General features: G+C 37.1%; 2 protein-coding genes across 3 annotated transcripts; one reads left to right on the top strand and one right to left on the bottom strand.

The window, feature by feature from the left end:
• Positions 1 to 1,086: 1,086 nt before the first annotated feature.
• LOC110697089 (homeobox-leucine zipper protein ROC5-like) lies at positions 1,087 to 8,855 on the top strand. The gene is made up of 9 exons (XM_021874431.1): positions 1,087 to 1,494; positions 2,085 to 2,389; positions 2,683 to 2,800; positions 2,917 to 3,591; positions 4,138 to 4,239; positions 4,323 to 4,535; positions 6,011 to 6,185; positions 6,278 to 6,648; positions 7,434 to 8,855. The coding sequence occupies exons 2-9, from the start codon at positions 2,091 to 2,093 to the stop codon at positions 7,812 to 7,814; spliced, it is 2,334 nt and encodes a 777-aa protein (XP_021730123.1). The 5' UTR covers positions 1,087 to 1,494; positions 2,085 to 2,090; the 3' UTR covers positions 7,815 to 8,855.
• A 1,400-nt stretch (positions 8,856 to 10,255) lies between these two features.
• Positions 10,256 to 12,603, bottom strand: LOC110697090 (uncharacterized protein C6G9.01c-like). 2 transcript variants are annotated; one of them, XM_021874433.1, is made up of 2 exons: positions 12,308 to 12,603; positions 10,256 to 10,880 (listed from the first exon to the last, which is right to left on the bottom strand). In XM_021874433.1, the coding sequence occupies exon 2, from the start codon at positions 10,875 to 10,877 to the stop codon at positions 10,410 to 10,412; it is 468 nt and encodes a 155-aa protein (XP_021730125.1). In that variant the 5' UTR covers positions 10,878 to 10,880; positions 12,308 to 12,603; the 3' UTR covers positions 10,256 to 10,409. The 2 variants fall into 2 exon arrangements, with proteins under 2 accessions (XP_021730125.1, XP_021730124.1); XM_021874432.1 differs by having other exon boundaries at positions 10,256 to 10,917; positions 12,308 to 12,598.
• Positions 12,604 to 16,940: the final 4,337 nt, after the last annotated feature.

The following is a 16,940-nucleotide window of genomic DNA, read 5'->3' as shown; positions in this document are numbered from 1 at the left end:
AGTGGTGTAACAACCTTTGGTAGCTTACACTAAACATTAATCCATTATTTCATCCTTTTTCTTAATCTAGATTATTATTTTCTTCCAAATTTGCTTATGTATTTCCTAATTAACTCTATTACTCTAATTATTCTTCTCATTCATCTCCAATTATTCACTCACATCTCTGAAGCATATGATTTGTAATGTAGCTCAGCTGAGATAAGGATAATAAAATCAATAAACGATGATATAAAACCAAAAAATACATAAAATTACGACATACTTCCTAATAAGTATTTACGCGAATCATTTTCACTCCCATTAATTTGTTAATGTAGCTCAATTGAGATAAGGATAATAACAATTAATAAACAATGACATAAAATCAAAAAATACATAAAATTACACATACTCCCTAATAAATATTTACGCGAACCATTCATTAAACCATTACGAGCTATGTACAATCTTAATTACTATGATTAGCACTTATACTTATTTTTTTTTTGAGTAATAATATTCATTATCGTCATTTATTACCGTTTAATGAACGGGAGAGTGAAACGCAAACGCTTGCATATAAGCATGAGGAGGGGGTAGGGGGTAAGATGAGAAGCATGAATTCAGGGGCCGGGAGAAGGGGGAGTGGGACCCAATAATTTTCATTTGTCAAAGATGAAACGGCCTAGTTTTCTCTCTCTTCCGCTGACTTTCTTACTGTCCAAATTTTTCATTTTTGTCGAATTATTTCTTGTTATAAAAACAAAGCAAAGAGAGTGAGACAGAAGAAGCAGAGCAATGCAAAGAAGCCATAGATAATTGTGTAGGAAACAGAGCACTGATCCCATAAAAGATTAAAAAAAAGAGAGAGAAAAAAAAAAAAAAGTTTGATCATTTTTCTAATATTGATTTCTTTGACCAAAGGAAATCATCACCATTGAAATTTGTAAGTGAGTCAGCTACTATTATGCTAAGCAAACTCTTTTTTTATTCATTCATTTCAATTTCCTTCTGCTCCTTTTATTACTACTCGGGTACTCATTTTAAAAAAGTGATTTAAATGTCGAGGATTTAACACCCGAATATTTAAAGTAAAATGAAGAGTCCGAGTTATCATAAATTTGATTTATTTTAGTTATAGTTTTTTTTATAATTAAAAAATAATTTCTTTTTTATAAAATTTTTGTTTGGGTCTCCACATGCAATAGGGAGATAAAAAGGGTCCACGAATCTTTGACAATTGACACTCAAAAACACTTATCACTGTTTTCTCTCTCTAGAAAACTGAGTCTCTTCACCTTCTTTCTTTCTTTTCTGGGTGTTGTTTGGCTCCATTTTTTTACCCCTTTTCTGGGAAAATTAAGGAGAAAAATCCAGAAAAAACACACTCCAAATATAGTTTCTCTAATTTTTTTTTAATTTTTTTTTTTTTTTTTGGTGTTATTGGAGGTGTAGCAACTAGCAAAGTGAGGAAGTTGTAATACTTTGAAATGGTACTGAGTATTTTCTGAGGTATTTCATATTGTTGCAAATCCTAATTAAAGTTTATTTACCCAAAAAAAAAAATAATAAAACCTTTTATCTCTGTAAACCAAATAAAGTTTTGAGTTTTATTTAATTATTTTTATTATCTTTACCAAAAAAAAAATTTATACTTCGTATACCTTTTGGAGAATCTATTTGGTCATTTTCAGGGGATCTGATCTTATGGGGTCATTATCATGTATTGCTATGATTTTGATTGTACTTGAATCTTTAAATTGTTTTTGACTTTACATTTGTACAAACTCCTTAAAAGTTCTTCCTGTTTCGACGGAGAGTTCTTCTTATATGGACGTACGTTCAAACAGGTGAACTTTTAAAGACAGAGTGAGTACTATTTTCTTTTTCTTTTGAAATATCCAAATGCTAAAGAAAAACATGCAAATGGGTATATACAAAATGAGTTGAATTTTATTTTATCATGAGTTCATGACCCTTAATTATAGCATTAGTAAAAGTGTAACTCCTTTTACATGTTCAATTATTTTTGTTGCTTTTATTTTTTTGGATAAATTGAATATATAAAATTGACTTATATAATGTGTTTTGGGGATTTGCAGGGTAAAATGGAGAGGCTTGATGAAATGGGATTTTATGGGGATCAGTATGACCCAAACAACATGATAATGGTTGGAGAAAACATTATCAATAATAATAATAATAATAATAATAATAATAATAATAATAATAATAGCAGTATTAACAAGGAAAATTCTGGAAGTGACAACTATGAAAGTCTCTCAGTTGGGGATGTTCCTAAGCTTGACCCTGAACCTGAACTTGAGGGACCTTCTCAAGTTAAACCTAAAGGAAGGAGAAAGAGATATCATAGGCACACTCCTCAACAAATTCAAGAACTTGAGAAGTAAGTTCTTTTATTTATTGTTTTTTATAATACTCGATATAATTGTGAGACCGTCTCATACAAGAATTTGCCTTTCGAGTGGCGGGTTTGAGTAAATTTATGATTTTTAAATTTTTAAGTTTTTGGGTGTTTTGTAATTAATGTTTCATGGTGTTTTTTTTCCTTATAATTTGCTGTCTAACAATGGTTGGTTAATGTTGTTGTTATTGATGCTAAGTCTTGATGATTATTGGGGGTGTAATTAATCTTTAAAACTGCTAATATCTTTGCTGATTCTTTAATTGGGTGTGCAGTTTCTTTAAGAACTGTGCTCACCCAGATGAAAAACAAAGGCTTGAAGTTGGAAAGAGGCTTGGATTGGAGAGCAGGCAAGTTAAGTTTTGGTTTCAGAATCGTCGAACGCAGATGAAGGTAATTATGTATTCAATATTTTGTATATGATTTTCATGAATCATGGAGTATATACTAATGGTGTGAAATTTTGAATTAGTTTTATTGATTATGGTATAAACTATTGGTATGAACAGACACAAATCGAAAGAAATGAAAATCTAGTCCTTAAGGCCGAATATGATAAACTTCGAGTTGAGAACATTGCAATGAAGGATGCTTTGAGAAATCCATTGTGTCAAGCTTGTGGAGGTCCGACTATGCTAGGGGATGTATCCATTACTAATCACCATTTGAGGGTTGAGAATGCTCGTTTGAAGGATGATCTTGCCCGGGTTTGTGCTGTTGCTGAGAGGTTCATTGGCAAACCGATAACTGATTTGGTTGGTCCAATTGGAATCCCCACTTCAAGCTCAAACTTGGAGCTATCCATGGGGAGAGGAGGGCTAGGTGGCCTAATGAGCTCATCGTCCTCATTACCCATGGGACTTAACCTCGAAAATGGACTTTCGAGCAATTCTACCATGATAGTATCTATGAATGGTTCTGTCAGCACCGAGTATGAGAAGTCGATATTCATGCAGGCTGCAATGGCTGCTATGGATGAATTGCTTGCCATGGCTCAGACTGATAGTCCTCTGTGGTTTAAAGGCTTGGATGATGGTAAGGAACTGCTGAATCAAGAGGAATATGTCAAGAAATTCTCCAGTTTTACCGGAATGAAACCTTGTGGCTTCATTACCGATGCTTCAAGGGAGACAAGTTCAATATTCATCACTAGCTTGGAGCTTGTGGAAACAATGATGATTCCTGTAAGGACTCTTTAACTTTTGTTGATTTCATGTTTCTTGCATGGAAATGAAAATGTTCTCCACTTTTTTCCTTGTTGAATTCATGATCAATGAACTTGGAAATCTTGTGCTAAATGCTTAGAATGTGTCATTTGTGCCTTTACTTTTATTTGGATGCTTTTGGTTTAATAAATGTGTCACAGCATCTATGTCACGATTAATTATAAGATATGGCTAAACATGTTGGCTTAGATGCTTGCCCCCAGAAATCAAATTTGAACTTTTAAGCAGTTGAGATAGTACTGTCTTTACTTAAAGGTTGTTTTTTTTTTTTTTTTTCTTTTTTTTTTTTTTTAACTATGTCTGTCTAGACTTTATTGTCGCATCATCATCTTTAAATTGTACTATCAACGTAACAATCATGCAGACGGAGGGATTGTAAATTAAAGCTGATGACTGATTTATTTAAATTTCTTGGTATATTCTCATAAATGGTTATATATTTGTACCATGCTCTTTTTGTCACCTTTAATTTCACAATGATTTAATGTTCTGAAATGGATTTAGAGGCAATGGCGAGACATGTTTCCATGCATGGTTAGCAAAGCTGCAACTGTCGAGGTCCTGTACCATGGTGCTGGTGGGACTCGTGATGGGGAACTTCAGATGGTAAGCTTTTCATGAATATGGCTATCTTCTATTCTAGCTAATTGTTGAATATAGACTGATAATGTCATGAAATCTCATGCTAGATGAGCGCAGAGTTAGTGTTTCCCTCACCTTTTGTGCCTTCCCGTCATGAGAAGATATTGCGGTACTGCAAGCAGCATGCAGAAGGCATGTGGGCCGTGGTTGACGTTTCTGTTGACATGATCCGAGACCCATCGTATTCAGGATCGTCCATCAAGTGGAGGAGACTTCCTTCTGGTTGCATTGTTCAAAATGTTGCCAATGGTTATTCCTTGGTATTTACTTCTCCTTGATAATTCTTTAATCTTAAGCAAATAAGTATATTTATGAATAAAATTTTATAGTCATTAACGGTAGTATAACTGCAGCCTCTTAAACATAATTATGATCTTAGTATTAACTACCAGAATGAGAAGCTTGCACTAGTAATGATGTTTGGATCATTATGTCGAATCCTTTTCCTGTCTGTAATGAAATTTCTTTTTCTTTATTAATTTCACTAAAGGTGGCATATTGTGCGCGATCTCTCTGAATGAGAGAGAGATAGAAGCTGCTGTAGCTGTAAGGTTCTAAAGTTGTACGGCATCTACATTTGTTTATTTGGAGGAGTAGATGCTTCTTTTCTTATTTTATACCGCGATTTCAAATTTCAAAGCCAAGGGTTGCTTATTGTCTTCACTTACTAATTTATCTCAATTCTTTTTTTTATGTTTTGGGTGAGGTCATAGAGTTGGCAAACAAGTTGTTCAGATGAAGTTTGGTATGCTTTCATCTTAAGATAGGTCATCATTTGTTATAAAAAAATATTATCATCAAATAAATTAATATTAGTTGTATCAGGCCGGGTCAAAACCGGGTCAGCTAATTTCAATTGCAAATGAGTTTAGGTCACGTGAATCGGTTGGGATGGTCGAGTATGTGTCAATTTTGACAGGTGTTGGGATAACTCTCTCCTTTTTTATATTAGTTAGAGCCCTTCTTGGTTATGAAAAATTTGATAAAAGTTCTTTTTGATCTTTGTGGAGGGAAAAACCTAGGAATCCACATCTTTGGTTGGTATAATATAAGTATTTGATGTTTCTATTCTGATTGCAGCCTATATTTAAACCAATATTGTATTACCAAGAAATGAGATGAACTGGATTTGGGTTTTAATATGCCGTCTTGGTCCATGTAATGCGACTGCGCACTTTGTGTCCTTCTGTTTAGCTTCCATTTTTATTTTCTTTAAGGGAAATGAGAGGAAACAACTCACTGATTAAATTGTCAAACTCTCTAACTTTTGTTATTTTAAATATTTGTCTGCAAGCATCTCGTTCCTTGTTTGCCTCCTCTGCCCTGCCTTTGATTTCTGTGCATTTCTCCTAGAGCGCCTAATGTGCTTGCTAAATGCTTAAAGATATCGTTTCATGTTTAAACTGTATTCAGTATGTTTACGTAATGTGCAAGATAGTCTGTATGCATAGCAGCCCACTGAACTACGTGACCTGAACCGGGATTTTTGACAGTAACTAGACGATTTAGTTATTGGAGAGACAGTTCTATGACTTCTCTCTCATGTGCCTCATGTGTGTTCGTCAGTCCAAAATATTTGAATAAAATTATAATTTCCATTCTATTTAAAAAAAACTTATGATGTGAAAACTATTTGAATAATCTTCCCACCTTGGCATAGTTCTTGAACATCAAGTGTTAGTTTGTGCTTAGGTAAGATCTCAGGATGGTTAACAGGCTAACAATTGAATTACAGGTTACGTGGATTGAACATACGGAATATGATGAAAATAGTATTCACCAACTGTATAGACCATTGCTGCGATCAGGAGTGGCTTTTGGCTCTCAAAGGTGGATAGCCACCTTACAGAGGGAACGTGACTGTGCTGCCATTTTCATGTCCGCTAGAATAGTTCCTAATGATACTACAGGTTTCTTTCTTATACTAGTGATATCAAAAGATGATTAGAATATGACAACAAATATTAATTTATTTTATTTATAATAATCTATTGCATAGCAGGAGTTATCACCCAAGAGGGCAGAAGAAGCATCTTAAAGCTGATGAGGCGCATAAGCAACAATTTCTCCTCAGGGCTCTGTGCATCCTCTGCCTGTCGCTGGGAGAAGCTGCAAGTTGGAGTATTGGGTGCTGATGTTTGTGTCATGAGCCGAGTCAGTGTGGACGAGCCCGGTGAGCCCTCCGGTGTGGTGCTTAGTGCCTCAACTTCCGTTTGGATTCCAGTACCAAGGCAGCACATCTTTGAATTCTTACGGGATGAAAAACTCCGTGGAAAATGGGACATCTTAGCCAATGGTGGCCCGATGGAAGTGGTAGCTCGCCTTTCCAAGAGCCATGACGTGAATAATTGTGTTTCCCTCTTATGTCCACCTGTGAGTGTAAGCTTTTTAACAAGTTATTCAAAATTATTGCATGTTTTGGATTCTAGGAAAATGTTTTTTTTTTTTTTTTTAACTGAGGTTGGGGGGTCTAGGGCAAAGGTGGGATTCACTTCTCTTGAAAGAAGGAAATAAGAAAATAAGAAAAGAGAGGGGGGGGGGTATCAAAGACACACAAGTTTAGAGACAGACTGACTACCAACAGAAATGGAAGCATCCTAACTCTAGTAAATCTAGCTGTAATCAATCTATTATTCAAGAGACTATGGCTGGCCAAGAGTTGAGCCGAGCTGAGTAGCTGTCAGGCTCGGCTTGCTTTGAAGTTCTCAAGCTCGAGCTTGGTACAACTACAGAGTTGATATCCAGGGTTGGCTTGATAATTTATTGCACAAGCTCAAGCTTGAGCTGAGCTGCACTCCCTGAAATTTATCTCTAAACCAATTAACTAGTTCAATGAGGTACACTTCACCTTCTTATGTATAAAAAAAATCATAGAAGAATATGTAATTTGATGAGCTTTTGGTGTAAATCATGTCGTGTGACCTTGTTTGTTACAAAACAAGCCAGAGTTTAAAGCTCAGACTTAGATCATAAAGTACATGATCAAAGCCTGAGTCTAGAATAACTGTACTGCAGACTTCTGGATGAACTCAAGCCCTTCCTTTCCTTTCCTAGCTTCTCTTTTTCAATCCCATCCAATTTTTTTTTGTTTAATAAACCTTTTACATTGTGATGAGGGCAGATGATTTTCACAAACTTATACGTTCACAATTTTGTAGGCTGCACCAGCAAGGGAGAGCAACATGCTGATACTACAGGAGTCATGGACAGACCGTACGAGCTCTTTCATCGTATATGCTCCGGTGGACTCAACATCAATGGAGACGGTCCTGAGGGGCGGAGATTCTGACTATCTGTCTCTTCTGCCCTCAGGATTTGCAGTTGCTGATGCACCCATACATCCAAATGTGCTTACATTGGCCAATGACAATGGAGCAGGAGGTTCTGGTGGCGGAGGTGCATCTGCATTGACATTAGGATTCCAAATTCTGGTTAACAGCCTCCCTACTGCAAAGCTCACAGTGGAATCCATCAATACTGTCAATGATCTTATGTCCTGCACTATCCAGAAGATCAAAAATTCCCTTGGTGCCAATTGACACATTTTGCTAAAGAAAATCAAGGGAAAATTGTTGTACATGTCATAGAAAACATTATATAGTATTTTTGGTGGTTTACTAGGAGTTTTCATATGGAAGTCTTTTACATTGGAGCAATTCGAGTCAAGAACGAACCTTTGGCAATTACTGGCTGTTATTGTGCGGTAATTTCTGACAATCATCGGTGACTTTTTTATAGATAGAAGCAGCTAATTTAGAGGCTTGGGTTCGGGTATTGACTCATAACAGCAAAAGGTGGAAACTTACATTAGCAATAGCTTTAAAGACATAGTGAAGTGTTGTTCTGTGTTTAGATAGTTCTCGAATGGTTATAGAAGAGTAGGACTCAGGTGAAGAACTGAAGAAAACATACTGCAGCTTATGTTGAGACTGCTGATGTTTTCACATTTCTGAATCTTTTGTAAGTTTGAAACTTGGTGGGTGTTGTTTATCTTATGGTAGCAATTAAAGTTGGCAAATTTTGTGTGGAATCATGTTTTGAGTTCTTTGAACTCTTTGGAACTTCTATTTTTATTACCTAGTTATCCTATACTGAGTGAGTCACTAAACACAGCCCATGATTACTTTTTTTTTGAGTCTATCATTACTCATTTACATCCAAGACGAAGATGTTGGAGGCCCTTAGAGCCAATATGATGGCCTGCTACTTTTTATTCGATCTGCCGAAGCAGGTGACAACATCGTTTTGGTGGTGATCATCTTATTGGTGGAAGCTTCCACTTGCTCACGACATGGTCTTTGGATACAAATAAAATTAACACACATTAATAAAATAAAGGAAAAATTGGTAAAAACAATTCCATCTTTCACGTATTCGTTTTAAATAATCCCAACTTAGAGGTTTATTCGCTTTCTTTGATCCTTAACTGGTTACTAACCTGTTATAATATATTAAAATAACACATGCCGCCATTTGATTGGTTGAAAATTTAAAAAAAAAAAAAAAAAAAACTTTCAAAAATTGAAAAAAAAAAAGAAAAAACTTAAAAAAAAACTGGCAGCCTCCACCCACGAACCACCTTCCCCACCACCGCCATGGCGGCCAGAATCATCTTCCCCACCCAAGCGCCGGCCAGAACCCCTCCCCCGCGCCGGTAGCTCCCCTTCCAGGCGTCCCGTTCCCCAAAACCACCATCTCCATCACGAACCCCTAAAACCCCCGAAATCTCACCCACGACCACCATCTCCATCACCAACCGCACCCCCCATCCCCGCCGGCGCCAAGACGCGCAATCACCCTCTACACAGCCAGTTCTGTCGCGACCAGCACCAGCCCACAAACACACATCAACCACAATTCGCGGAATCGCGGGTTGATTTTGCTGCAATTCGCGGGTTGCTACCTCGAATTGGTGGTGGCGGGCAGTGCTGCGGCGATAATTGAAGATAACCTAAAGTACGAGGCTTTGTTCAAACAACTAAAACTCATGGAAGTAAGATTTTTAGTGAATACTGTCTTAAAATAACCAGTACTCCTTGGGAGGAGAACGGAGGATCACATGACTGTGACCCTCGGGTGTTTGAGTATTGGACTTCTGTGTATTGGAGTACGAGATTGTTTCGTATTTGTTGTCACTTACGGTCTAGTCTAGGTGCTACTTATCTTTTCACGATTCTGTTTAACTGTGGTGCAGGCTTGAAAATGTTATGGGGCTGTAAATTGTAGCCTTCAGTTAAGTTTCCAAAGGGCTAATTTGAACTTAGTGAATCAAAGCCGTTTGTTTACGAACCAGCTTTGGACATCCCTCATATGCTGCATACAGCATACTTGTGAACCATTAACTTTCAAAGGGTTTGAAGAGACCTTTCGACACCATCCAATGCTCTTGCTGGTACCAAATCTTTTGGTAGAGAGCCTTAGGTGACCATAAGACAGTGCCATAACCTTGCTCACTTCGGTTTCAATAACAATCTTTGGGAGGGTCTTTGAGCGGCAGTCAAACGAGGGCATGAATGCGAGATGCCAGCGGAATGATCGGCCGGACAGAGGCTAGGCTATCGACAAGAGAACAAGCCCTTTGTTTGAATACTAGGTTTTCATATTATTTCGGACTTTTGGTCAATCCCTCTCAAAAATACCAAAAAAAATAATGTAAAAAAAAACTCGACCTTGATTTTAGTTCAAGAATATCTGGTTAATAACATTCACAAGGGACTGTACATCACTGTTTCTAAAAGAGCTCATAATGAGCAATAAGCAAGAGTGTAGTCGTGTAGATTTAACAAGTGCATGATACACTCGCGAGTGTGATACTAATAGGCATCATCTTGACCCGAGCTACAAAAATAACATGAACTACAAGTCTACGACTATTCAAAGTTTGTTAGTCTTCAATGTATCCCTTAAAGATCTTGGAACAGTAGAGGCTTCATTAAGCATTTCAAAATTGCATTTGAATCAATAGCCAAGCCAGGAAAAATGCAAAACAATACTGCATCAAAATTGCCTGTACAGATGTCAAATGAGTTTTACTGGGTTTGACAAGCAGAATGCAAAGGTGGATCACACTGCCATGTTTGAAAAATCTCTACTAAGAGCATAACAACCATAAATAAATTCCTAGGAGTATGATCTTAAAAGCAACAAGAACAATCAAAAGGGCATTCTCCAGTGTTACCACCGTCTTGACTGTTAAGTCTCAGCTCTTCTTCTGAGTAAATAGCAAGTCCGTCATTTGTTCTCCTTCTAGGCTTGGAGTCAGGGTTCAAAGCTTCATTTTCTTTTAGGCTTCTCTTCATCTTTTTCTTTATTTTCTTCGATTTTTCATTTGTGTTGCTAGTTCTTTCAGCCTTTCCTTGCTCAGCCTTCTTCCTCTTTCGGCTTGCAAAGATAATATCAATTTCGTCGGCCTTTTTTAAACCAGCAGATGGTTTTTCTTGTTGAGCATCAAGTTCTTTTGGAGCATTGGAGGCCTTTGAAGACTTCTTTTTAGGCATATCACTTTCGTTGGCCTTTTTTGAGTTACCAGATAGTTTAACTAGTTGAGTATCAGGTTCTTCTTTTGGAGTATTGGACACCTTTGAAGACTTCTTTTTAGGCATTTTCTATAGGCAGTATGCAGTAGATTATCAATCAACTATCCTGAAATTCCACAGGTATTAAATGCAGAATGGTAAACAGAAACCATAGTATCGCAATGCAATAGATAATGATACATCATACAACATTTAGGAGCTAAAATTTCATCCAGAGAAAAGAAGAGGGGTTAAGAATGGTGTCTCTGATGCAACAAGTGTATTCACTAGAGTGAAAGGGCAGTCAAGCTCATTTTTTGACACTATGAAGGACAATTTCTCAGCCCCCTCCTTGCCTACCAACAATTGCATCAGCTATACAAATAAATCAAACCAGCTAATTGTTCTTAACTAGTAATCTAGCATACACAACCAAAATACAATATACAAAAGGTATAGACAACAGGTACAACTAAAGTTCGAGAGTTCATAAATACATGTCGCTGTAGAGTTCAGATATCGCTCTGAAGCTCTTGGAAACAAAAGAAGCTAATACATGGCAGCAAAGTGAGTGAGCGCGCAATGATCAAATGCTAAGGTTTCTAACAACTTGCTACAATATACCTTAACGACCTGTTTGGAACGAAGTCATAAATAATGGGAATGGAAATGAATTTGTGGTTTGTGGTATTCAATGGCAAAAATACTGTTTTATTTCAATTTCAGACTTTAACCCATATGCCAAATACACAAATCCAACAAATTTGCCTCAAAAATTCAAAAGCTTTTTCCATACCCGTATAAAAACATTAAAATCTTGCTTGGATTGAGGGTAATATATTAAGGGGTAATAAAAGTCAAACTTGAAAAAACATAAGTAATTAGAGGTGGTGTTGTAGGAGGCATGATGTTTACAAATGAAATAAAGTAATTGTGCCATGAGGAAAAGAGAGAGATGGAGGAATTATTACCCTCGTAATGAGGGTAATAATTACCCACCTTCCCCCTAAGGTAAATATTACCACCAAAATTAGGTATTAGTTCCTCTTTCTTCACCTCTAGTTCCTCTTTCTTCACCTCATACTACACAACCACTACCTAATTTTCCTTACAATCACACATCACTATCTCCTCCTCTATTTTCACTTTCATTTTACTTAGTTTGACTTTTATTACCCTATTAATACATCTCCCCCAATCCAAGCATGCCCTAAAAGTGATTCAGTAGGGGAAGTATAATTACGAGCCAAGCCCAATCGACTCGAGCTCAATAGGATTTAAGTAGGCTCAATTCGAGATGCCTCAAATTTCACCCTGCTTGCACAATAATCAATAAGATTTTTAGTTCAGTTCGTGGGCTCGATTAGGGTCGAAATATACAACAGATTAGCATGTTTAATTTGAATAAAGTATCAAATTAGGCTAAAAAAATCACATGAACCCTAATTGACAATGCAGACAATTAAATTAACGATAGTGTGAAAAAAAAAGACCTAGAATATGGAAAATCATCTTACCTCAGAAGCCGCTTTAATGGAGGCGAGAAAGCTCAGAAGCCGCTTCAATGGGGAATTCAAGTACGGCAGTACGCTTGATATTATGAGGGAAAATATAAGTGAAAGGCTGAAGCCTCAAATCGAGGAAATATCAAAATAGGGAAAAACGGAGGGTTTTGTTTTTTTTTTTTTTTTGGAAATTTTGTTAATTTACTATCTCAAAAACCGTTTGTGAATTACTACCCCTAAAAAAAAAGTTTTTAATTACTATCCCTAATTCACCTAAATAGGACCGATTACTATCCAATTGCATTTTCCACTGACTTAACTCACCTTATAATGTCATTACTCCGATTTAACCACAGTTCCGCGCCCGCGGCCTTGACAGCCACGCCCGCGGATGACTGGGGCCAGCCCTCTCCAAGGGCGCGGCCATCCCTCTCCAACTTCAAAAGATGAGCACCAATTCACCCAATCCACGCCCGGGGCTCCCTAAATAACAGTTACCAATACACTACTAAGAAGGGCTAAAATGTGTCATAAATGACACTTATCGATACACAATAACAAAAGTTTGACTATAATTGCCAAAACCAACATAAATAGTCAAAACAGAACATAACTTGGCAAAATAGGCATGCATGCCATAATTGTACTACAAAATAGGACTTAAGCTGCCTAAATGTTGAAGTCTTACACCAAACACACAAAATAACAGTTGTACTTTGAACCTAAACAAACAACTACTCTTTCATTTCATCAGTATGGGGCCCAAATTGAACTTTTCCATTCATCACACTCAAACACAACATACAAAGTAATTACATCTGATTGCCCAACACTTTCAACAGATTATCAATGTCCCATTGGTCAAGCAACACCTTTCTCCCAGTGTTCAAACTCTTACCAAATTTTATGTACTAAATTTTGTACTCTCCAGCTTTGACTTTAAACCTATCTACTACAAGCCTATTTAAAGACCCAATGCTCATGGTCCTTGTCCTTGTAGACACCAGAGCCTCTAACAACATTTCACCCGCACTCCAAAACACCACACTCCTACTGGTCTTAAAATCTCCCCATAGAACATTCGAATACCAATATAGGGTGGAATTTTTTTGTACAATTTAAAAAGCATTCAACAAGTTACAAGAAGGAATCCATTTCAACTTTTCTATTCTATTACATCAAATAAGTAATTTCACAGTAGCACTACAATTGAAAATCAATTCAAACCTAGGTTTAAGCACGCATTCTAATTACTCATCAATTTCAATTATGCAAAACGATTTAAATAGTGTTAAGCACATAAAGACAATAACTTTACTTACCTGGAACCAACTATTACAAGGGCCTTTCTCGTTTCTCGTTCAATGGCAATTCCTTTGTTCTTCACCATTTTTAGCTCAATACACGTAACTTTGTTAATTAGGGCAAATTTTAAGCATGCAATTGCATTAATGTGAACACAAACATGAATTCAGGATTTTAGATGGGTTTTGTTAGGGAAGAACCGAGGAAGAAGAGTACAGGAGAGAGATCAGGGAATTTAATTTTTTTTTTTTTTAGGTTAGTTAGTTTATTTTTTTTTTTTTTTTTGGGTTAGTTAGGTGAATTAGATTAGAGGTATTCGTGGCTTTGTTTGCAAGGACCCGTGGTGCGGACAGGGTGAATTGGAGTTCCTCGTTTAAACCTGTAGAAAGTTGGCCGCGCCCTTGGAGAGGCAAACAAGGCCACGGGCGCGGGTTTTTGCGGCTTTGTTTGCAGGTAGCCGCGGAGCCGCGGGCACGGGTGTCCTGGCCGCGGGCACGGAATTCTGGTTAAGTCATAAGGTGAGTTAAGTCAAAGTAATGACGTCATAAGGTGAGTTAAGTCACCGGAAAGTGCAATTGGGTAGTAATCGGTCCTATTTAGGTGAATTAGGGGTAGTGATTAAAAACTTTATTTTTAGGGGTAGTAATTCACAAAGCCTCTGTTTTTAAGGTAGTAATTAACAAAATTTCCAAAAAAAAAAAAAAAAAAACTTCGTTTTTCCCTGTTTTGATATTTCCTCGGTTTGAGGATTCAGCCTTTCACTTATATTTTCCCTCATAATATCATACGGTGCACTTCTCTGTCATACACTCTCTCTCTCTCCTCCATTGAAGCGTACTGCCAAACTTAGAATTCCCCATTACAGCGGCTTCTGAGCTTTCTCGCCTCCATTAAAGCGGCTTCTGAGGTAAGATGATTTTCCATATTCTAGGTTTTTTTTTTTCACACTATCGTTAATTTAATTGTCTGCATTGTCAATTAGGGTTCATGTGATTTTTTTAGCCTAATTTGATACTGCTAATGTGTTGCATATTTCGACCCTAATCGAGCCCACCAACTGAACTAAAGATCTTATTGATTATCGTGCTGAGCTTGAAATTTGAGGCATCTCAAATTGAGCCTGCTTAAATCCTATTGAGCTCGAATCCATCGGGCTTGGCTCCTAAGTATACTTCCCCTAATGAATCACTCTTAGGGCATGCTTGGATTGGAGGAGATGTATAAATAGGGTAATAAAAGTCAAACTAAGCAAAATGAAAGTGAAAATAGGGAAGGAGGAGAAAGTGATGTTGTGATTGTAAGAAAAATTATATAGTGACAGTGTGGTATGAGGTGAAGAAAGATGAACTAATACCTTCATTTTGGTGGTAATATTTACCTTAGGGGGAAGGTGGGTAACTATTACCCACATTACGAGGGTAACAATTCCTCCATCTCTCTCTTTTCCTCATGGCACAATTACTTTATTTCATTTGTAAATGTCATGCCTCCTGCAACACCACCTCTAATTACTTCTGTTTTTTCAAGTTTGACTTTTATTACCCTTTAATATATTACCCTCAATCCAAGCTAGACCTTAATGTTTATATACAGGTATGGAAAAAGCTTTTGAATTTTTCTGTTGGATTTGTGTATTTGGCATATGGGTTAAAGTCTGAAATTGAAATAACACAAAGTATTTTTGCCACTGAATACCACAAACCACAAATTCATTTACATTCCCATTATTTATGACTTCGTTCCAAACAGATCGTTAAGGTATATTGTAGTCAAGTTGTTAGAAACCTTAGCATTTGATCATTGCGCGCTCACTCACTTTGCTTCCCTGTATTAGCTTCTTTTGTTTCCAAGAGCTTCAGAGCGACATCTAAACTCTACACCGACATGTATTTATGAACTCTCGAACTTTAGTTGTACCTGTTGTCTATACCTTTTGTATATTGTATTTTGGTTGTGTATGCTAGATTACTAGTTAAGAACAATTAGCTAGTTTGATTTATTTGTATAGCTGATGCAATTGTTGGAAGTATTAAATTTGGATGTATTGATGGGCAGTGGCGGATCCAGGATTTGATTAATAGGTTGTCTCATCATCGTCCATCGACCACATATAATATCAAAAAATAGTCAAAGCTTGTATAATGGATCAATCTAAATAATTCTTGCTAGTTTGCTACTAAGACATATAAGTATTAAAGCATAATAGCATGAAAACTCGGCTTAAATTACCTCTTTTATGATTTTCACAGCAATCTTGTCCTTGACACTTCCTCTGCGGTTCAAGAACTCGGCTTTCCCAAGAATCTGCCCAAACAAAAACTAATTAGGGCTTATGCTTTGATAATTAAGGTTATATAACAAAAAAAATAATAATAAAAAAAAAATAAAAAAAATCAGCTATTACTAGTATTTGTTTTAAAATCATCTAGAAGCACAATACAGAATCCTCAATTCTGGAGTATTAGTAATTTAGTAGATCAATTCTATCAAAATAAATTAACAAATTTAGCACATATTGGCAAAATTAACATCTAACACTGAATCAATCGAACCCCCAATAAAAATTAGCAGTTGACAGGTAAAAAACAAAAATCTCTGACCGATGATTTCACCTTGACCTTCGTTCTAGATCCGTTTTCTATCTCCTCGTTCAGCGACTATTTATCCCTTTCCCTGACCCGAAACGGCCATAGACTCACCAAAGACACACCACACCACCATTGCACTGCCACCACCTCCACCCAAATCATCACCGCCTCACTGCCCTTAACTTCAAAACTCACCCAAAAACCACATCACCATGAAATTCACCTACCCAACCAAAAACACCACCGATCCTCACCACTGGAAACCCCACCCACCCCTCATAAGTTCACCTCCACCCCTTGAACCCCCCCCCCCAACCCCGTAAGTTCAACCCCAACCTCCTGAAAAATCTACTCGCCCCCTTAAATTCACCTCCACCTTCTCCAAAAACCCACCCTAACCATTGATTAGCCACCTCCACCCAACGAAAATCCACCCTGACCCCCATAAATCCACCCTCACCTACCTGAAACCTCCCCCTAACCTTAGAATAATAAGATCTAATAAGGGCAGCCTTAAGGGTGAACAAAAAAATAGTTCACAATGAGTGAACAAGTGAATGGGTGGCTTAATGGTGCTATAATTGTTCATAGTGAATGATTGTGGGATCGATTGCTGCTGCAAGCATTTGGACGAATTTATGGATTGTGAGCCCCACCCATTTTTATTTTTTTTTCAGGAAAAAAAATAGAAAGCAGCGGCTGGGAGCGCGCCACTTGGCCCAGCCGCTGCTTGAGACGTGTCACTGTTTTAA

The sequence above is a fragment of the Chenopodium quinoa genome, unplaced genomic scaffold (assembly GCF_001683475.1).
Source record: "Chenopodium quinoa cultivar QQ74 unplaced genomic scaffold, ASM168347v1, whole genome shotgun sequence".
Lineage (NCBI taxonomy): Eukaryota > Viridiplantae > Streptophyta > Magnoliopsida > Caryophyllales > Amaranthaceae > Chenopodium > Chenopodium quinoa.
Note: the sequence above shows the minus strand (reverse complement) of the source record. Positions and strands in the feature narration are given on the sequence as shown.